This window comes from Prosopis cineraria, unplaced genomic scaffold (assembly GCF_029017545.1).
Source record: "Prosopis cineraria cultivar Desert tree isolate PC_DT_omini unplaced genomic scaffold, ASM2901754v1 PC3, whole genome shotgun sequence".
In the NCBI taxonomy this organism is placed as follows: domain Eukaryota; kingdom Viridiplantae; phylum Streptophyta; class Magnoliopsida; order Fabales; family Fabaceae; genus Prosopis; species Prosopis cineraria.
The window spans coordinates 37,228,468-37,250,390 of record NW_026555334.1 but is presented as its reverse complement, the minus strand read 5'-3'; the positions used below and the strand labels follow the sequence as shown (position 1 = coordinate 37,250,390).

General features: G+C 33.7%; 2 protein-coding genes and 1 pseudogene across 2 annotated transcripts; all 3 read left to right on the top strand.

Moving 5' to 3' along the window:
- Nucleotides 1-80: 80 nt before the first annotated feature.
- On the top strand, nucleotides 81-8,468 carry LOC129304367 (uncharacterized; annotated as a pseudogene).
- Nucleotides 8,469-10,838: 2,370 nt separating this feature from the next.
- Nucleotides 10,839-18,087, top strand: LOC129305270 (probable ADP-ribosylation factor GTPase-activating protein AGD14). The gene is made up of 13 exons (XM_054945286.1): nucleotides 10,839-11,305; nucleotides 11,820-11,881; nucleotides 12,622-12,709; nucleotides 12,797-12,858; nucleotides 12,968-13,064; nucleotides 13,512-13,955; nucleotides 14,543-15,106; nucleotides 15,261-15,380; nucleotides 15,463-15,570; nucleotides 15,676-15,762; nucleotides 16,443-16,581; nucleotides 16,785-16,830; nucleotides 17,745-18,087. Exons 1-13 carry the CDS (start codon nucleotides 11,210-11,212, stop codon nucleotides 17,797-17,799), a joined length of 1,968 nt encoding a protein of 655 aa, XP_054801261.1. The 5' UTR covers nucleotides 10,839-11,209; the 3' UTR covers nucleotides 17,800-18,087.
- A 133-nt stretch (nucleotides 18,088-18,220) lies between these two features.
- LOC129305271 (transcription factor MYB60-like) lies at nucleotides 18,221-21,580 on the top strand. The gene is made up of 4 exons (XM_054945287.1): nucleotides 18,221-19,044; nucleotides 19,278-20,038; nucleotides 20,203-20,332; nucleotides 20,549-21,580. Exons 2-4 carry the CDS (start codon nucleotides 19,906-19,908, stop codon nucleotides 21,282-21,284), a joined length of 999 nt encoding a protein of 332 aa, XP_054801262.1. The 5' UTR covers nucleotides 18,221-19,044; nucleotides 19,278-19,905; the 3' UTR covers nucleotides 21,285-21,580.
- The last annotated feature ends 343 nt before the right edge of the window (nucleotides 21,581-21,923 follow it).

Sequence of the window (21,923 nt, the reverse complement as noted above, 5' to 3'; positions counted from 1 at the left end):
AAAGTTGATGTTGATATCCATGTTGTGGTTTCTTAAAAATGAGTTATTTTGATATCTAGGATATTGAAGTAAGTGCATAAATGTCACCAAAACCATTGAGAAGAAGACTCCATCATGGAGACATCAATAGCAAAGTGCAGGAGCATTTGGACACTTTAGAGAACATAGATGCTTCAAATGAGCCCTTGTTAGAAGACCCTGACTATAATAAGAAAGGAGTTCAAAAGTTAGACAATTCAAAAGTAAAAGCAAGAGTTTTGTATTCCAAAAATTAAAGAATTTAATTCTCTATTTTTATTTTACAACGTAGGTAATTTTTTGAAACTTACTTTTTACATTCAGGTATCCACACTTGGAGATATATGGAATGATGAAAAGAAAAAGGAACAGCTACATTGGTCCTCCTTATATTCACAACTAATTATGCAATGGGCGCATGCTTTAGGTATATGTGCGTATATGATGTTTTGGGGTTTTCTTTTTATACATTTATCTAGACAAGTGAGTATTGAATTATTTCACTACTAATAAATCTTGATTACTTGGCCAATATGAATAATTGTTTCATTAACTAATAAAAGGAATGGGGTATAACATAACATCAACTCATGCGTGTTACAATTTCACTTACAAAACTTGACCATAGGCAGTATATTGACAATTAAGTTAATAATATTTTTCAAATATGTATTAATAACTAAATTTATTTGATACTATTAAGTGCCAATACGTGTTCATGTATCTTTAAGGGAGTTTAACATTTCTAGAAAATGTAGTGCTAAAACACGTTAAATTGTATTAATGTATGGTCAAATTCAAAGCATGTGAAGTAAATACCAACATGTGCAGTATTGATTTCCCTCCTTTATTTGATATGTGATACAATAAGAATTTTATTTTCTTTGTTTAAAATGTGACCTAGGAAGGTGGACTAGCGTGAGGGTGTCAACAACTCCTCTCTCAAAATGTCAGTGTTCATTGCTTTATACTTTCAAATTTTTGCAACTATAATATTTGTATGGTATTTTTTTAACATAAAAAATTGATTAGAGAAAATAACAAACAATCATAAGGAGGATAATATATCCTTCAAAAAAATAAAGGAAAAATAAAGGTCTAAAGAAGCTAAAAATGCAACATAAACATCGTTTGCGCATATTAGAAAGTATTTAAATAGTGAATTAGAGAAAGGCCACAAATACAATCATTTCCTATATCATATATAAAGGTAATTAGGCAAGAAAAATATTAATTTACTTGTAAACTAAAATCTTATGTCAATTAGGCAGTACATATAGTTGTATTAGTCATATTTTGACTTGTGCTAGAAATATGCTATATTGTATATTAAAAGCTATGGTTATATATGAAATAGTCCATTTTTTTAGTCAATGCAAGAAAATGAATCACTTTCTATTCAAAAGTTAGATCTAATGCTAATGAGAAGTACATTTAGGGGAGGGAGATATGAGAAGGAGGGTTGTGTCATAATAAGTATGGGTTAAGTGTAGGGAGTATAAGGGAAAAGAAAAGTGTTGGCTATGGTTGTTAAAAACATTGGCTCTTTAGTAGTAGTGCTAACATGCTATGATGAAGTCTCGCATCAGGTAGCCACAAGACATTGGTTCTTCAAGGTAGCACTATGGTGGAATTCCATAATGACACAAGTAATTGTTGTGATTCTTAAGTAGTATGATTTTTCCCTTATAAGCTTCTTTTTGAGGTTAGGTTTCCCATTCTTACTTAGATCTTTGTAAAGAGAAAATTATAATAGGTTAGCAGGTTATGCTACTTATATATGATTGGAATGATGATTTCAACCTTTTATTCATATTTAAATCTAGATGTTGGCAATTTGTTTTAGAACTGAGGCAGTTTTACTAGACAACACTTTATATTATTATTTTTTCTAATAGCCATATTTGTGGTTATTGGAAATTGAAATAATAAAATATTTGAGCTATCATATAAAATTAGTAAATAGTAGAGTGTTTTGTATGTTTAGTTGTTATAACAAATATATTTTATCTTTTTTTTTTATCATTGACAGATGTAAAGATAATATCACTTTGGTTTTCTTGCACAATTTAGGTAATGCATTCTACAACTAACCATTATTATTATTATTTTCTTGCAACAAATAGTGTAGTTGGATCTAGATCATTGATTTCTTGCCTTCTATCTCACTCTTCAAATGTTCCAAATAAACAAGGCAATGGGATAATTCCTCCCTCTCTTAGTCATTTGCAAGTATATTCTCTTATATCTTATTTTCACTTTCCGCTATAGTTATTTTTCACATCCCATAAGAGAATTCTACTAAAATTTATTTTTAAGTATTCTTTAAGTTTATTGGATGGAGTAATTGATGGAAGTAAACTTAGAGTGTTCTAGAGATAGTACATGAACTATGATAAGATATCAAGGAACTGATAAATAAAATAGTGCTTTGGTTTTAAAAAATTAGGCACTTGCAATAAATTGTTGATTGTTGAAAATGACGCTTTGTAATTATTATGAAAAATTAGATTGAATAAGAAAACTTAATTGGTTAACCTATAAATTAGACTGTGGTTCATTTAACCTATGTGTAAATTATGTTATTTTTTGGTGTATGTGATTGGAGTAGAATGCATTTAATTTTAAGAGTATTTCTATGCCCTTGTGGAGTTCAGGGAATAATGTTTTTTATGGTATCTCTTTACTATAAATGTGATGCATATTATTTATTTTAATGAGTAACCATGTCTTGCATGGAGAGAGATTGGATAACTTTATTGTGTTTGGACTCTTATGCCTCATAGGATCTCTTTTTTTACTCAAAATAATCCATATTAGTTATGAGTGTAACTCATGCTGTCATATCTTAGGAAGAAAGACTTAGACATGTACAAGAACGACTTCAAGTTCCTTTTAACAGTTCTAGAACAAAGCACCAAGTATGTGAGTTATCTCATTTATTATTTCCTAATTATTTTTCTGACACCTATCGTTAACCCTTCATTCTGTTTAGCCACTCTTACTGATTCACATTTATGGTTATTAGTAAATTGGTATATTACTTTGTACTTTATTTGTGGATGTTTTATTTTGTTATTTATAAATGGTAGACAATTTTAATTTTTTTTTCTTATCTATGATATGGCCTGGTTGATTGCTTCACTTAAAATTGCATGGTTTTTGGGTTTAATAACTTCCAATTCATGCTTCCCCATATGGACTAATTGAAAAATGGCAAAAGACTGATTTCATGCTTCCTTTGTTGCATGCCTGTCTATAAAGATGTACTCATTTAATATTTATGATACCTTATTATGAATACATGTAATGGTCAATAGTTACTTTGTTATATGTATTAAAAATAATTCAAAAATTTTGAGTTGCAGGATGCATTAAAAGAATTGTGGAAATTGGCTTTTCCTGATAGGAAGCTTCCTACTCTTAAATCAAAGCTTTGAAAGGAAATGGGATGGCAAGGTGAGGCCCCTTTAACAGATTTTAGGTATGGAATCAAACTAATATATTATACTATAAAAAGGAAAAATGAAGGCAAATAGACTTAGTTTAATAGAGCAATTGATAATGAAATTTTAGAGCATTGATTTTATTGGGTTAACAATGGGAGTTTGGTTAGAGTGACTAAGAAAAGTTATATAAGAAAGTGTTCATCTCTTCATATGGGTTTGAAACTTAGCTATAATTATTTAGTAATAAAGGGAGGGAGGAGAGAGTGAGACTAAAAAAGCATGTTGTAAACCAATCATGTTTACATTCTTCAAATCAAAAAACTTTTTTCCAATCCTTGTAACAACTATACATTTGGACTTATTGGCTTCCTAACAATAAAAATGCAGTACATCTTTACCATCTTTGTGGTCAACACTCATTTAATAAAAATTATATTGGTAATTAGACTTGCTAACATAGAAAAGAAATCAAGGACTTTTAAAAGTTAAAATCTTCCTTTTTCAAAATACAGTTTCCAACTATAATTTTTATGAAACTTACAATTCTTCACTTGCTAATCAAAATTTCCTAATTCTAAATTGCCTCTCTATCTAATGTTTATCTCCATAGTCATGGCTAACAGTGTCCTTATCATTAAGGCTTAGTTCTTGATGTCTTGAAAAGTTGATTTTGGCAAGCGCATGTAATCTAAAAAAAAAAATAGGTTCAAGACTTCAAGTTAAAAACAATCTTTATCCAATTAGCAATACCTATTTTTAGATTTATATTATGAATGTTTTGACATGAATTATTGGGCTTTATCTACAGGCGTGGAGGGTATATATCATTAGAGAATCTTATCTTTTTTGCCTAGAAGTTTCCAGTAAGTTAATTTTTTTGCTTACATATTTCTGCATGTATTTTTTTTACCAATTAGTTGTCTTCTTCTTGCTTTAGCAAATATGAATCTTAGCCTATTGAAGTAAGATGATTAAACTTGTTACTTTTCTTATTATGTTTTTGTCAAATTAGTTCCAAACTTTGATTCCTAACCTGTTATCATTTGTCAGAATGTGTTGTGTTTATTTGGTATTATGCATAACTTGTTATTTTCATTTGTGCGTTTCTTTGTATAAGTATAGCAAATTTATATTAACTCTTCACTAGGTAATATCCTTTTGGTTGTGTTGAAACACATATCTATGTGGCTTTGATAGGACTCATTTCAATGATTATTACATAAAAAAGATGGAACAAGAGCAGAATAGGAATATCTATTTGCTATAGCTGGAATCAATGTATCTTTCATGTTGGCACAAATGTTAGATCTTAATGCAGGTAACATAAACTTCTTAAATGAAGACACTTAGTAGAGTAGGAGTAGTGGTTGTCTTTAAATATTCAAATCTTGTTATTGCACTGTGCTGCACGTATTCAGTAAAAAGATAAGAGGAAGCATGTTTTCACAAGTTATAAGAGTACACTGATCAAATATTGTTAACAATGAAGCATAAACAATTTTTTTTACATATATAATTGATGTTAAGTAAATCAACCTAATAAAATGTTATTTGTAAGGTCACTCATACTTATCCACAATTAACTCCACAAAATCAAGGTAATTATAGGAATAACCCAAATGAATTATTAAGTTTGTAAAATTTTTATAAATAGGATCTTAAGTTTTCAAAACTTAAATGATATAAAATCATTTTATAAATTAAAATCAGAGCAAAACATATATAAGAAAGCATGGACATCATACAAGGTAAGATAACATCAAATTAGGTCGAAATAGAAAAAAAACCAATTTTGGTACAATTATACTGTAGCATAAAATTTTATGCTGTAGCATAAACAGTAGAATCCATGACAGTAGCAAAAAGCTGTCATGGCAAACTTTTTGGCTGAACTTTCGACATGCACTAGATCTCTGTCTGACATTCGATTAAGATGATCTAGGTGTCTATAAAAAGCTTTCTCTGAGCTTTAATTAATGGCATTGATTTCATTTACAAATTCTTTCATATCAAAAAGTCAGACACTTAAAATCAAAACTACTATGTTCTCACATTTCTCAACTTTCAAAGTGTCCAAAACCCCAACCCTAAGTGCCATTAGCCCACACAACCACCTAAAACATACTCAAGAGACTTAAGATAACTTGTGTAACACACCACAATATATATATATATATATATATATCACATATCATATTTTCACTTCTCAACCCTAAATTTATCAAAAGCAAATAGAGAGGTCATTATCATTCAAATTATCCAATTACACATTTATAACCCTCAACATAGCTTTAAACATACTTACATAGCATTTTGATGTTGAAAAAACATGTTTAACTCATAAAAATTGACCCAAGGGCGTCAAAATAGCAACAATCACATATGAATGTAATGGTGCAAGTAATCAATATAACTATTTTAGTTGGCAATATCATAATAATTATACATTAGTCAAAAGTATTTGAGGCATTACAGTAAAAAAATCCAATTCCTAAACCTCATATGCCTTTTCCTTGTCCCAATCAGAGCTAGCTTTGTAAAATTTAAATAAGGGGTGAGTACAACTACTTAGTAACTAAATTTTACCTAATCTATACAGTTGTATATCAATCGAAAATGAATACAATTAGCAATAAACACATATATAAAGTATGTATGACAACGCATAGCCTCGGCCACAATAATAACAATGATATGATTGGGCTTCAAACATATAATCATGTATATATTAATAATATACAATTTGGGGTCGCAATAATACCAACTATACGCTCCTAACCGCATTGGACCACAATACTAACAACCATGTGGCTAGGACTAAATGCATAATTATATGCCAATCTAATACCTTCCTGATTACCTTCGACGTAAAACCATTGGCTATTCAATGGTTACGCCCTTCACGGGCTAACCCAGCCTTCCACTTGTAAGAAGCTACCGAGTTAAGGTCAACTCACTCACTTGTATAATCTGATTTTTCTCGGTACTAATAACCATGAGGTCTTATACTCCTAATCTAACCTCCTCATAAATCAGTGAAGATTAGTTAGGTTCAAGTCCCTCATAAAACAAGTGAGTAAGATGGTCATAAATCAACCATGAGATTAGGGCTACCTCTTGATTCTAATTTTCAGTGCTAAGGCAATTTTTCGATTCCAATAATCACTACCAATACCACATGAATTTACTAATCGACTTCTTTCCTTAGGCAAACTCTCACTAATGATCATGCTATACACGTATACCATAGATTTATGCATCTTAATCATCAATCACATAACATGAATTCACATATCCATACTCACATAAACCACTCCGCATACCAAATACCACATAACAAATAGTACATACTCACATAATCTTAATTATCATCATTAGTCATATGTAAGTGAATGCAATACTTCAACAATATCACATTCTCAAATATGCCAATTTTGCATCAAGAGTTTAAAATAGCAAACATATTTCAAATCATCCATTTCAATAAATAATTAATTAATATTCAACTATATAAACTAAGTTTCCCTCAATTACCTTAAACCTTTGAAAGGTTAAAGGTTACCTCTCAATTACAACTTGCTTTTTGAGCTAAATTTAAGCTCACCAGTGCTTCAAGAGGTTAGTTTACAATTACATTAATACCCATCATTATTAATCATTAAAATCACCACTTCCAACATCCATTTCATACTTTAACAACCAAATTTCTCAACTATAAAATCAATCTCACATCTAATGAGTTTCTTAACTCTCATTAATTTCATTTAGCTCTCAATAACTTAAATAATCACTAATATATAATCCAACAACCCAAAATCATCATTAATCCAACAACCCAAAATCATCATTAATGTCACAACTTACTGACTTCCAACTCTCAAATTTCAATACTTTGATAACCCCAAGCTCTCAACTATTAAGTTTAATCACCACATTAGGTTTATTAGCTCTCCTTAGATCTAACTAACACTAACACAATCTTTAATTAACATCAATGGCAGCCATGTACCTCAATCACCATCATTTATGGCACTTTAAGGCATAGTTTTGTCCATAATTGAGAGCCCACTCTTATGGATATATAAAACCACTATATATAGGCTTAGATAATTCAAACAATTCCTATTAGTTTCATTTAGACTAATGGGTTTAGACCCATAGCCTTAGGTTCAAAAATCATCATTTTTCAACTTCAAATCTCACTTTCAAAATGTGTAGAGAGAAGAAGAAGAGATAAGAAAGACATAACTAGGTAAAATCAAACTCCAATTACCTCTAAAATGCCTAAGAGTTGATGCCCTAGCAGAGGAGCAACTCTCTTCATCACCCTCCCTATGTTTCAGACTCATTTCACCTTGTTTTAGACATTTTCACATTTTTTAAAAAGCTGATTCTATAATTTATGTTGCAGCATAAAACATAGTGGGCTAAAATTTCAATTTTTCTCTATAATTTAAGTCCAGGAGACTTAATTCACTTCTAAACTCAATCCAAAAACTAAAACCAAACCCAATGGCCATTTCTAACTGTTTTCAAATCCATTTATATTTAAATTTATAAATTTACCCTTCATTAGCTTAATTAATTAAGGAAATAATTTTTGAGATGTTGCATTACTTCATCAAGTAACCTTCTCAAATAAATTAGTCTTTTCCTTGCAGGGATTCCGTCTTCTTTGGCAAGAATCTGTTTTCCAGAGATGCTTGAAGAGGATGAAATGACATTTGATAACATTTATTGTATTGCCTTTCAAATGATGGATGCTCAGTGGCTTGCCAAGTATGCTTCCTATATGGATTTTAATGTAAATATTTCAATGTATTCTATACATCATTTTAATTTCTTTTGCCAAATATAGGATACCATTCATTTCTTTATTCATTTTATTTATTTATTCATTAGGATGTTCTGAAGTCCACAAGAACATAGCTAGAACGTGAGCTTGCTCTTGAAGATATAACCAGTGTGAAATATATACCAGCTTATAACATGTTGAGATAATTTTTCTATAAACACAGCCCCTAAAAAAAGGAGAACCCTATGTTATAACAAATGCATAATCAATTGTTCTAGCTTATGGTGAAAATCAATTTGAAGAGAATCTGAAATGTTAGATTACATCTTCTGGAAATAAATTACACTAAAGCATATGCTTAACATTGAGGAACTTGTTCAAAAAATGTTTTGCGACAACAAATTCATATTGGTTTTGACCCTCAAAAGTTGACTTGCCACATAACATCTAGTAAGAATAGTTAATATATTTGTTATTGCTTTGAGTAAACATAATGTGATTGATAGTATTTGCATGATTAATTAACTGATGTCTCTTATTATTTAGCCAAACTTTTTAGCATTTCAAGCAATATTAGCTCATGATTATTTTGGTCAGAAGAACAATGCTTTTATATAGTTTATTCATGTAATTAAACCTTTTGACTGAATATACATGCATGCATGCATAATTATTAGAATAGTTTTTTTTCCTTTTTCCTTAAGAAATGTGTATCGTTATATGAGAGAAGAAGACGGTCATAGATGACATAATATGCATACTTTTATTTGCAATTTTAAAGATGATCAAGCACAATTCTAGCAAGAATACTGATTAGATAATAGCAACCATATATTTATGTATGCTACTATGCTTTGCCAGCTTGCTCCAATGTAAACTCTTGTTCATAGTTAAATATAAGCAATCCCACTATCCTCAAATAAACCACATTTTAAAATTCATTTAACCTCCTAAAAAAATATTATTGACATATAGTGAAAAGAGAGCGCAAATGAGAGATTTACTTTTGCTATATGAATCTCATCTCACTTATTTTTTTCTCTATTTTAATATCTAAATTTTAGATGGAGCTACTTTAAAATAGTTATTTTACAATGAATTTTCATATGTGGATTTAAAACATGTTGACATATTTTAAGTTCATGGGATTGATGTGTAATTGTTAAAAAGGACATAATTATAAGTATATGTCTCTTTCATTATTGACATAATAGACCATGTAAGTTATTTTTTTTGTGTCTAGAATCATAAAGGAAAGAAATTGGAAGAGTTAGTGGAAGTTACTAAGAGGATAGGTTGAATATTGTTCAACAACATGGAGACTAGTAACAAAGGTGACAAATGGCTAATAGCTTTATGCACCTCTCATCAATAGATTTGGATAACAAGTGTCCAGTGTCACCAAATTTATGACTTCATCTTATTTTTGTTAAGCAATATCCTGTCCTTTCCTTTTAGAAGGGATTGATTATCCTTTGAAGTCATTGTGTGTGTGTGAAAGATGAATTATTTTTCTTTCAACTTCACCCTCCCATAATTTTCATGGGTTGGAGGGGACTAAATAAAGAATGCATTCAACAGGGGTGGTTTAGATATTGGTGTCGTGAAAAGGACAACAAAGTTTGTACCATGTGATTTTTATATTTTTTTTAAAAATTATGAACAATGCATGTATAGTCCCAAGCTCAAATCCCAACTAACATCCAATGGAGTTTATAACTTTCAAATTTAAAGGGAGGGCGACATACAGCGAGTGGGAAGCAAAACAGTTAGGCCCACAGCAGAACCAATCAAAGTCCAACCAGAACCAAGTTGTGGTTTATGATGTTAGTATTTATGATAATGGCACCCTCTTTTCAACTTAAACAGGGTTAAATATAAACATCATCATTTGCAAGGCAATGATGGAGTTACTTATTTTGTCTATGTTCAAATCAAGACTCCCGTAACCCTGCAATCCAGCCATACGTGACCAAATTAAAATTAACCTGTCCTGTGATATGTTTTTTTATAGTGCTTGCAATCCATTTTTATAACGTGTTTGAGGGGCTCTCCCAAGACGCCGACACGACATGGTTTAGCGAAGAACAAATTAGTCAACAGTGCGAGACAAGCTTTTTACATTATAAATTAAAAGTTCGATGGGACAAAACTAATTGACGAAATATACATTAACTTGACGCATAGTTAAACAATCTCGTGTTTAAAAAATTACGATTAAAATTGTATCAGGTGGAACCGTGGAATCTGACTGTAATCCGCCACCCTTGAGTTCCAAAAAAGTAAATTAGGCATATTGAATCAAGGTACTGTTAATGAGTTATTTAATTTATTAAGACATTCAAAAAATAACAGTTTGAAATTAAATCAGTAAAAATACGGATTCAATAATTTATCAATTCAATCGATCGGATTTACTCGGTTTTAAATATTATATCGTGTGTATGTATTAAAATTGAAGAGCGAGTTGGATTACGCTGGAAACGGACAAAACGAAAGCGTAAAGCGAAAAAGATAAAAAGAAAATAAACGTTGGGGTTGGCTGGCACTCGCTCTTCCCGGTGCTTCCCCACTCCAAAACAAGCCACGCCATCCTCTGTCCCTGAGTTGGATCATACATTATTAATGTGCAAAGTATTGTTTTTTTTTTTTTGGGGTGTCAAATAAATATAACCAAGAAGTATGCCAACTTCTATTTTCCTCCTATGCTCTTTTGTGAACCGATTTCGGCCAACAGGGACGTTGTTCTCATCTTCCAGGGTACTTTGATATTCTTCCTGGCTAATTCTAAAGCCCTAAATCCCAAGATTCGTCACTACTACACTGCAATTTTTAGTGCTTGATTTCCCTGCTCCTCGGCTGAATTTGCATTTCGTGACGGCCCTGTGATTTTGATCACGCTTTTAGGGTTTTTACTTCCTGATTACTTCGTTTGATTCTTCGATAAATGGGGAGCAGAAAGGAAGATGAGAGAAATGAGAAGATTATTAGAGGTCTTATGAAGCTTCCGCCTAATCGAAGATGTATCAACTGCAATAGCCTGGTATTCCCTGTTTGCCTTCCGAATTTCTCTCTCTCTTTCATCTTTTTGGTTTGGTTTCTTCGTCCGGCTTGCGCATGTATGCTGTGGTTCCGATGTATTTCAGTTTTTTGGTATATCTATTATATAGTTCTTTTGAAGCTAAACCCTCCGGCCGTTGAGTGGTGTAGTTGATGAGAATCTTGATGGCCTGTAAGTGTTACAGGGTGGTGGCCTTGATAGTTTTGTTTCAAGGTACTGCCTTCTCTGTTGCGGTACCCAGAATCGTAACGCCTTAGCTTAAATTTGCGCATTAAAATAAGTATTTATCTAAGAGGTGACGCAACCAAGATTTTGAGGGGAGCTTAAAACATTTTTTTTTCTTTGGAAATTGATCCTGCAATAATCCTCTTCTTAGCTGTCAGTGCAGGGTGGTATGATCTTACGGATTTATCTCATATGACTCCTGTATTATCTCTTAACAGGCGATTCCCAGTTAATCACTTGATTTACATGTTATTTATTTATTTTTTTACAGGGTCCGCAATACGTCTGTACGACTTTTTGGACCTTCGTTTGCATGACATGCAGTGGGATACAGTGAGTTTTTTGTTGTTGTATTCTTAATGTTGAAATGTACCATGGATTTCAATAGAGACAGAAGATCCACATACATATATATATATGTAAAATACTTTTACCATATATCATATTCAATTGATTTGAGAATTTGGTGCATAACATGCATTTTATTTCCTAAGTTCTGTTAATTGTTGTGTTTATAGCTGTAGTAAAAAGAAATGACCATTTTAAGCGATGAAATGTTGTGCTTGGGTGATATTTGATCTTCCCATGTCTGAAAATCATCAATTTATCATGGCCGGGCTGTCTGCATTGTTGTGGGCAGTGTCTAGAACCTGAAATTTAATTTAAAAACCTGAGATTCTAAATGACAAATTGTCACACTATAATATTCTGGTTTCCCTTTGCAATTTTTTGTTATGTGACGACAATCATGGAAAACAGGAATAACTAATGCAAAAATTAATGCTTACTTATGGAGCATTTTCCTCCCAATTGTGTCTTTCTTTAAAAGGGACATCATCATAATTAACAGTTCTCTACACATTATGTTCCATCTATTTGGTTCACTTTATGATTTTTTGTGTAAAATTATATAGCCCTTTTCTGGTAGTTTAACTGTGAGACGTTATCCTTTGCAGAATTAGTATTCATTCCTGATGTTAAGTAATGGAATTTCATTGGAGAATCATTAGTTTTCATACATGATATATAGTGCATGGTTCTTAAAATTGTCTATCTAATTTAATGTCATGCAGTCGTGAGTTTACTCATCGAGTTAAGTCTGTATCAATGGCAAAGTTCACTTCTCAGGAAGTAGAAGCTCTTCAAAATGGTGGCAACCAGGTAAATGGTGCATTTTCTTTGGTCTGATATTTGGAGTTGCCTTAGTTACATCCTGAAAAGAATTTATCTGTGTGTAACTTGATCCAGCGCGCAAGGGATACATATTTGAAAGACTGGGATTTCCAAAGGCAGCGTATGCCAGATAGCAGGTGCAATCATTGTTAAGAGCCAAAAAAAAAATGTATCATGATAATTGACAAGTAAATTTGTCTATGTGTAGATTTAATCACTTAAATTAATCATGCTTTACTTTTGCAGCAATGCTGACAAAATAAGGGAGTTTATAAGGAATGTGTACGTTGATAGAAGATATGCTGGAGCAAGGTCTGCTGACAAGCCTCCAAGAGATACGCAGGCAATAAATTTTTAAATATTGATATGTTTCTGTGATACCAGTACCTCTCTGAAGCTGACTTTGACCTAGACTCGTATTTTTTCTTTCTAGAAGAAAAAACTGAAGTGCTGAGTTTCTGGCGTTATTTGGTAGTTGGTAGTGTTGATTGTAGGATATGTATTGTTGATTCCATTGTACTAAAATATAAATATGGATTCAATACAATTCAAAACATTGCACATGTTAATGGATTTATAAATAGAGTGATATGACTGATCTTTTTTCCTTTGCTATGCATACTTCATATGAATGTTCAAATGAAACTTCAGCTTTTGACTTCAGTGATGGCAAATGAGTCTTTATTAGTACTGATAAGTGAAATCAACAAGACACAATAGTCCTATAGTTCTGAGTTAATTATTGCCCTCCGGTTCAATGCTTATATCTTTGTTTGGAAATTGACTGTAGAGCCCTAGAATCCATGGAGAGGACACAAGGCGTGCAAGCTCATATCATTCATATTCTCAAAGCCCTCCATATGATTATCAATATGAAGATCGACGGTATGGAAGACAAGCAGCTGCATTAACCAGGAAGCCTGGTTCGGATAAAGGTCGCTATGAGGGGAAGATGTCTAGTATTATGTATAGTCCTGGGCGCTTCAGTGACCATGCATCTGATGAGGGCTTTGCTAATGAGGGATCTGGTCCAAGAAATTCAGACTATTCTGTATCTGGTGCTGGTGAACAATTGAAATCTGTTGTGCAGTCTCCTAAGTTTTATAAAGACATGCGAAGCAGTCCATTCCATCAGCGTTCTAGTGCCGGTTCAAGTGAAGATGTATGGTCTCCATCACGGTATACATCTCTGGAAACAATTGTCAAGGGTGATTCAGATGGACATCATCCACAGGTAAGTTCTTTTTTTTTTTTTAAATTGTATCTATGGTAAAAATAAAAATAAAAATGTGTGCGCTTTCTGATGATCTATGAAATTGATAATTCTTTTACCCTAGTAAACTTAAATCAACCGTATGAGAGTGTTTTGATGGTGATTTATTCTTTTTTCTTGCTTCTTTCCAATAGTTTGAACCACGAGATAATATCTAGAAGAACATTCATTTCTCATGGGCTATTTTCCATTAAAGACGTCTTTTCCTATACGATTCAATTGACTGGATAAAGGCTTTAGTTTCTTATCTCCATGGTTGGAGCCTGTAGATATGGAGTTAAGTATGAGAGGAAATTTATTCATCCTTTGTTGTGCAAATTATTTTATTGTTTGCTTCTCTCCTGTATGAGCAAAAGGAGAAAAAGGTCCTTCCCTGATAAAATCTCATTTATGAAAGTGGAAGCCTGTGGCCTAGTAAGTGTGTGCAAGAACATAGAAAAGACAGAACGACATCAATACAATAATGATTTGTATTTGGAGGCTGTTTATGAACTCTCGAACATTCTGAAATTATAAATGCTTCTGTCAATTTATTTGTCCAATATCAGTGTGCCAGGCCAATATCACAACAATCTTGTCCAGCAAGATCAGTTAGCTTGGATCTTTCAAAGGCACCAGTGGCATCTGAGCCATTATCTTCCTTAAAGCCACCTGTTGATCTTTTTGAGTTTCCAGCATCATCTCAGGCTCCATCAATGGATTTGTTTCAACCATCTATTTTGTCTTCGGCTCCATCTTCAAACAAAAATCAACCTTCACAAACATCCCAGTCCTCATCTATTGACTTCTTTGCGGATGTTTCCGAGCAGCAGCCTGCAGCTACATCAGATGAGAAGTCTCCAGAGTTCTTTGTCCCTAAAAATGAAGGATGGGCAACATTTGATCTCCCTCAGCACACAGCATCTCCTGCACAAGTTGAAATTCCAGCAGGAGTTCCGTCAACTGACAAGTCTTTGATGGAATTATTTGATCCATTTTCAACTGCAAATACTAGCACGCAGTGGCCATCTTTTGACACTTCTGGTGTTCATGACCCTTCAATCACTTATAATGCTTGGCGTGGTGGTGTGCAAAATGGAGAACAAGCTTCCATTGCTCCAGCAAATGCTCAAGTAAGCAATCTCAGATATTGGATTTGATTGTTCTTGTTTTAAACTCCATGAGAAATTCATGATGCTATATGCTTTCTTTTCTCTGCCCCCTCAAGTATTAGACTATGGAACAAATTGAAAATTAAATCAAGTTCTGTGTACTGATCCTGAACAGTCATGGAATGCATTTGAAGATCCTGGTTCCCACCTTCCTGTAGATGCTGTTAATCAAGGGTCGCTACTACATAATCTTCCATCAAGTGATGATCAATTTTTGAGCTCAAAAGTTTCTGAGGTTGGTGCATGTATGCTGTTATATGATGATAGTTGCCAAGGTTTTCCGGGAAAAGAAATCTTAGAACATTTGCTTTTATCAGGGCTCCAAAGGTGGGGTGCAAGAATTTGCCCCTCTTGGTGGATTTAATGATAACATTCAATCAGATGCTAGTGGTTTACCATATCCTCCAACCGTCCTTCCTCTCAAGGTTTGTGCTCCTTAGGTCGCTTGAGCCTCTTTTCTATTTCAATTGGTGTTTTTGTTTTTGTTTTTGTTTTTGGGGTTTTCTGTTGTTAAGTTTGTCTCCTTTTAGGAAGAGACTCAACACAATGCAACCAATCAGAAATCAACTAATCCGTTTGATCTTCCCTATGAATCTGATGCAGAGCACAACAATATGGTATGTGATTGACTGTTAGTAGACATATATGTTAATCAGGATGTGATTGTTGATCTTCCTGACGTGATACTTCATGTTGAAGATGGTTGTAAAACAATTCTTGAGGGTTGGTGCAAAGGAAAAAAAATTCTTGAGGCTTTTCCTAACGACTTTAAACTTTTGGAGTGTAATGGTTCTTGAATCTTGACTTAGTGTTAGAGCTGTATGGGTTGGGATTTCTATCCTCTTTACCCCTATTTTAAGTAATTAAAACTCTATGCTTCTCCGGGAGCTTGAAAGTAGTGGATTTTGGCTCTGAATTCTGTGTAACTTAAGAGTTTGGAAAGGGTGAAAAAGTGTTCGATATCTTTCCCTGCTATATCAACATCACCAGAGAGGATATAATTTCAAAGCTGTCCCTTTATTATGTTTGAAACTTAGCATGCTCGAGTCCACTACCTTGCTTTCTACTTTTGTTTATTAAAAGAACATAATAGACTTGAAATTGTGGAATGTTTCTCAATGGAATTGTCTTTCATGATATCCTTTTATTGTTGATAACCCCAACTATATAATAGTATTAAACCTAATTATAATATATGCCTTGCCTTAGAACGTAATTCATTTGCATGGTGGTTGTGAGAGATAGGTAAACATGCTCATCTGCATTTATCTAATTTGTTTTCTTTTATCTACTGCAGTTCCTTGATTTGAGCTCACTGCAAGCTGCTCTGCCAGATTCGCAGTTGGCTCCCCCATACCATGGTGGTTACCATGGTGGTATAGCTGAACCATGGCTCCCGCAAAGTGTGACCCCATTTATTTCTTCTGCAGGACAAGGTAGTCTTCCAAGATTTCTACTAAAAGTTCAAACATCACCAAAATACTTTTATTTTTCTTACCTTCATTACCAGGCTTCTTGCTTCCCTCCAGTTTGAATCATCTTGTCTTTGTGTGCACAAGTAAATGCAATTATTCAAATGAATCTAGTGGCTGGATTTTCTTATTGCCCTTCATATTTTGATTTGGGTTCCGTTATGTAGGTGGTCTAACATTCATGGCTGCACAGCCCCCAAGTTCTCAAATACCGTAAGTTGCATCACGTCCTTGCATTTTCCTTTTTTATCCCATATAACGACAGTCGTGTTTATTACTGCTTTTGTCTGAATCTAACGGTTTTGTCATCATTCTTTCCAATAAAAAGATTTTAACATTCAAATTTCTGAGATTGAGGTAGTGAGACAAGATTTTAATAATGTAAGAGGTTGGCCAAGTTAGTCGTTTGTCAATTACCTAAAAATAGTGGGTAATTTGTTAGGAAAGTGTATTGGAGATAATTTGTCTCTGGCTGGAAGGGGCCATGGGTTGGCGTCCCTATGAACAAGCAATGATCATTGACTCCCCCCCCCCCCCCAAAAAAAAATGAAGCAAGGCCAGAATTTAGTCGGGGCTTACAGAAAAAAATTGAGTCAAATATTAATTTATGATATGGAAGTTAAGCAAATTGACATTTTCATCTATAGAAAGTGCAAAATATGCGTGTGGTGATCCTACTACTGGTGTGGAAGTCATCCTCATGGCTTCCCTATATTAATATCAACCTTGGAACACTCTAGCCTCCGTTGAATGTCTAATCCCGTAGAGGCCATTGATCAGTCCAGTCGGCATTGAGTCATTATCTTGAAATTTTCGTAGTCAACGTTCCAGTTTTGCACTGCCTGTTGATCGAAATGCTGGAAATACACAGTTGAGAATCAAATTATCCCAGGTATTTGGTCAGACAGGTTATGTGCATCACCAAACCAACTTTCTTTTCACAAATTAATTAATTGATGTGTAAAAATGAAAATATTTGAGAACGTTGTTGCTAGTCTATATTGCCAGCCTCTATTTCGCTAATTTTAAGTAGCCATGGACGGAAGTGTTAAAATTATTTGTTTGAGCATTTTTCATTTGACCATGACCTTTTCATACAATTGACTCATTTAATTGCTTATATACAGGAACATCCAGACGCAAGGACCAGTTGCATCCTTTGGGGGCAATCCTTTTGCATAGGATTCGGTTGTATAGTGTGTTTTTTTCAACAAAATTTATGCATGGCCATCCAGTAACTACTCATAGAAGTCATTTAGTCATTAGCGTGCCTTATTGTTAGTTACACTGTTTCCAATTGCTTCTGCAGTGAGCGATGGCTTACAGATCATAGTTCCTGCGGCACACTGGCCGTGATTATTAAATTACGTTGTCCTTAGAATTATTGATCGGTAGATAGTTTTCTGGCAGGTAATGTAATTTAACTTAGACAAATTGGAATTTTAGAGTGAAATTTTTCATTTTGACGCAGATGATTGTAGTGTAATTGTTTTTTTTTTTCCTCTCTTTAGATTCTGTATACGATTGACATTCTGATTTTATTTTTATGCGTGAAAGGGTCAAAGATAATTAGAAATAGAAGACCATGAATTCAAAGGTTCAAATATATCGAAACCCTTTGATCGAGCCCTTTGCTCTATGTCAATAATAATAAGAAACTTTAAAAAAATTCTTGGCCTTGAAAAGAGAAACTTCAACAAGAGATTCTCAATGACCTACTGATTGGGATTAATTTTGCTTCGTATGCACGGTCGTCTGTTGCTTTGTACTCAAATTAAAAACATCCTTCAAAATTTTTGTATGATTTTTTCGGTTTTAGGGGACTTTTATAGGGAACAAGTGTATGATGGCACATGTTGACCGACACACAATTATATGCGTATAAGTATCTTTCCAGTATTCCGCAATGAACTAAGTATAAGGATGGCAATAGGAGTACAAACGTGACGATTGAATCATGATTTACACATCCAAACCCTTATTCTAGTCAGTGAAGCCTCACATCGAAACACCGGAGAACGTACCATGTAGTTCTAAACTGACTCTTTGTTTGTTTGTTTGGTAGTTGAATTTATTTATGGTCTGTTCGACTTTCTTAAAGAATCACTCTTGATTTGGCCTTTGTTTTCGATATTGGTTTGGTTATCTCAAAACTTATAAAAGCGTATTTTATAATTCTACTAATATATAAAAATCTTGACGGCAATCGAACGAAAATAATAATAATAATAATAAAAAGTGAAATTGATCTTCGAACAAATCGAGCTCTCTGTGTAGGTAAAGAGGACCGGTTTCCCTGCCCCTCAAAGAAAAGTGTCATCTCTCTGCACTGGTGCCTGGAATTTGCTGAAAAGAAGAGTGAAGCCAATGACCTCTTGACAAGAAAATCTCTAATCATTTCAGCCCGACGATTAAAATCTCTGCATGGTATGTGATATTCATATAGTAGTTCTTCAGTGTTTCACATGCATCATAATTGTCAGAGCTATGAAACTGACTGACAATCCATATATAGTCAATCGTCTGCCTTCTGTATTTTCCAAATTCACCTAAGCCAGCAACCTCTGACTTCGAATGCATAACCCTTTGCCAAAATCTCCAACCTGACTGATCCTCTCTCTCTCTCTCTCTTTCTCTCTCTCTCTCTCTCTGCTGTGCAGGTTTCATTTATTATAGCTGTTCCACTAAATTTCAGCAGTACTCAGCATTCAATACGCTCTTTATAAGGAAGACAAAACCCAAAAAAAAAAAAAAAATTGAAAAATGATGTCAAACTGCGTAATGAGTTTGACTGGTTCCAGTTGATTTTCTGTCAGTGATCTCCCTCACTACTCATAAATCAAAAAGTAAACTAAGGAGTGCTCAAATGGCAAGGATCCCACGCATACACTTTAATCACGTAAATGGGAATAATGTGCAGACTAGACGGATAATCAACCTCAGAGCGACATGATTATGAGAAAAATAAAGTGAGGGGAAAATGAAATTTCCTGGCTTTGCTGACGAGCCGTGGCGCCACGTGACTCAGAAAAGGAGAAAGAGAGAGAAAATGCCGAAACTCCTCTCGCTGACTTTGGTTCCTATATTGACTACGTAATAAAGTTAAAGGTTGAAGGCAATAAAAGGGTCAGGTAGATGAGTGAGTGTAAAAATAAAGTGGCTCCTCTACTTTCTAGCCATCGCGTATATAAGCAGCACTCACATGTAGTGCTATCATGTGAAAGCTTCTATATTGCAAAGTTTTGCCTGAAAACAAAAGGAGGGTGAGACAGAGTGGAGATTGCAGCCATGGGAAGACCTCCTTGCTGTGACAAAGTTGGGATCAAGAAGGGCCCTTGGACGCCTGAGGAAGATATCATCCTTGTTTCTTACATCCAAGAGCATGGCCCTGGAAATTGGAGATCAGTGCCTACTAATACTGGTAATTTCAGTCACTTTTCAGATCCGAACTCTTTCCAAATTTCATATTCTTTAGCTCTCTGATTAAACTGAGACATACGTTATGATAATGGCTTGTTCTTGATCTATATCGTAGATTTTTCATTAAATTGATATAGATAAAATCTTCTTCTGTGATTAAAAAAGGGTTGTCAAGGTGCAGCAAAAGTTGCAGGCTGAGATGGACTAACTACCTCAGGCCAGGAATCAAGAGAGGGAACTTCACACCTCATGAGGAAGGAATGATCATTCATTTGCAGGCTCTTCTAGGAAACAAGTAATCTTCAGAAACCTCTTACTTCTGTTTGCTCAAAAGCAAAAAGAAAAAGAAAAAAAGAAAGAAGAAGAAGGAAAAAAATTCTGCCACATGCACAGAGCCTCACCGCCACTCAGTCACCACGTCTTTTTCAGTTTAACTTCATATATATATATATATATATATATATAAAGATGATACGTGTCTGAAATTTTCAAGTTTTTGACGGTTGAGCAGATGGGCAGCCATAGCTTCGTACCTACCACAAAGAACAGATAATGATATAAAGAATTATTGGAACACACATCTAAAGAAGAAGCTGAAGAAATTTCAAGCAGCCTTGGACCCCCACCTTGTGTCACCGGACTCTACCTCTGCTCAGTTTGTATCCAAGAGTTTTCACGACAGGAGTACAAGTTTAGATATGAGCAGCACTTCATCTCTTAGACTTGGTCAATCACAGTCTCAGACTCAGACTCAGACTCAGTCTCAGTCCTCCTCCTCCACCTATGCCTCAAGCACTGAAAACATCTCACGCCTCTTGCAAGGTTGGATGAGATCATCCCCAAAGACAGACACTAGTCTTCTCCAAGTAACCAAAGACAGAGAGCTTCAAAGCAACAACATTAACAGCTTCGAAAACAGTAAGCCGATGGTGAAGTCAGCATCAGTACCTGCTGCCTTAAACTTTGCGTTCTATCATCAAGCCAAAGATGAGCAAGAGGGTGGAGATATGGTGTCCCATGAAGAGTTTGATTCCATCTTGTCGTTTGAGAACCTAAACAATGTTGCTTGGGACAAGTCCACTTGTGATTCTGTGCCTGACAAGAGTTCTGAAGCTGCAATTGACAAGGTTCATGATAAGCAGAGATCAGATAGCTGTAGTGCTCCTCCATTATCGTATCTTGAGAAGTGGCTGTTTGAGGAAAATGTGGGCCACGAAGAGATGATGGAACTATCCCCTATGTTCTGACACAGCAGCAACATAAGATCAATCCCTGATAATTATTCTGGGGTATGACAATTCAAAAACATGACCAATCAGAGAGGAAAGGACGGGAGAAAAGAAAGGAAAAAAGTTAGGATTTTTATTTTATATATGATGAGGGTCTTCTAGTTATGGCCTCTCTCCTTCAACATGTAACTTAGTTTATGAATGATTTATCTCAAGCAAGCTTAGTGAATTAATTAACCCTGCTCACTGCCTTGTAAAAAAACTAAATGTTTACTTGAGCTTGAGCCCAAATAATAAATAATTTATTGATATTCGCTCGGTGTACTCTTGAAATTTAAAAATTTGATGTATTTTTTACACAATGAAAAACATTACTCCCTCCGTTAAAAAATATAACGCATTTTTTAAAAAATTAAATATTAAAAAATATAAAATATTTTTAGTCTTTTGAAATATAATCATTATTTTTTTCATTAAAAGTACCTCTATTAATGAATAACTGTATATTTATTATAGAGTGTTTAATAAGAATAAATATGAAAATATAAGGTTAGTATAAAAGTAGATAACTATTTTATTAAGAAGTGAGATTCAATTGAAAATATTTTATATTTTTTAATGAAAAAAGTATATACATGTGTTATAAGTAAATATAGC

What these genes read in the sequence shown, in the direction of transcription:
- LOC129305271 (XM_054945287.1), top strand. Translation starts at nt 19,906, where the DNA reads ATGGGAAGACCTCCTTGCTGTGACAAAGTTGGGATCAAGAAGGGCCCT. An exon ending in ATCAGTGCCTACTAATACTG is followed by an intron (nt 20,039 to 20,202) that starts GTAATTTCAGTC and finishes TGATTAAAAAAG; the next exon opens with GGTTGTCAAGGTGCAGCAAA. An exon ending in CAGGCTCTTCTAGGAAACAA is followed by an intron (nt 20,333 to 20,548) that starts GTAATCTTCAGA and finishes ACGGTTGAGCAG; the next exon opens with ATGGGCAGCCATAGCTTCGT.
- LOC129305270 (XM_054945286.1), top strand. Translation starts at nt 11,210, where the DNA reads ATGGGGAGCAGAAAGGAAGATGAGAGAAATGAGAAGATTATTAGAGGT. An exon ending in ATGCAGAGCACAACAATATG is followed by an intron (nt 15,763 to 16,442) that starts GTATGTGATTGA and finishes TATCTACTGCAG; the next exon opens with TTCCTTGATTTGAGCTCACT. An exon ending in CCCCCAAGTTCTCAAATACC is followed by an intron (nt 16,831 to 17,744) that starts GTAAGTTGCATC and finishes GCTTATATACAG; the next exon opens with GAACATCCAGACGCAAGGAC.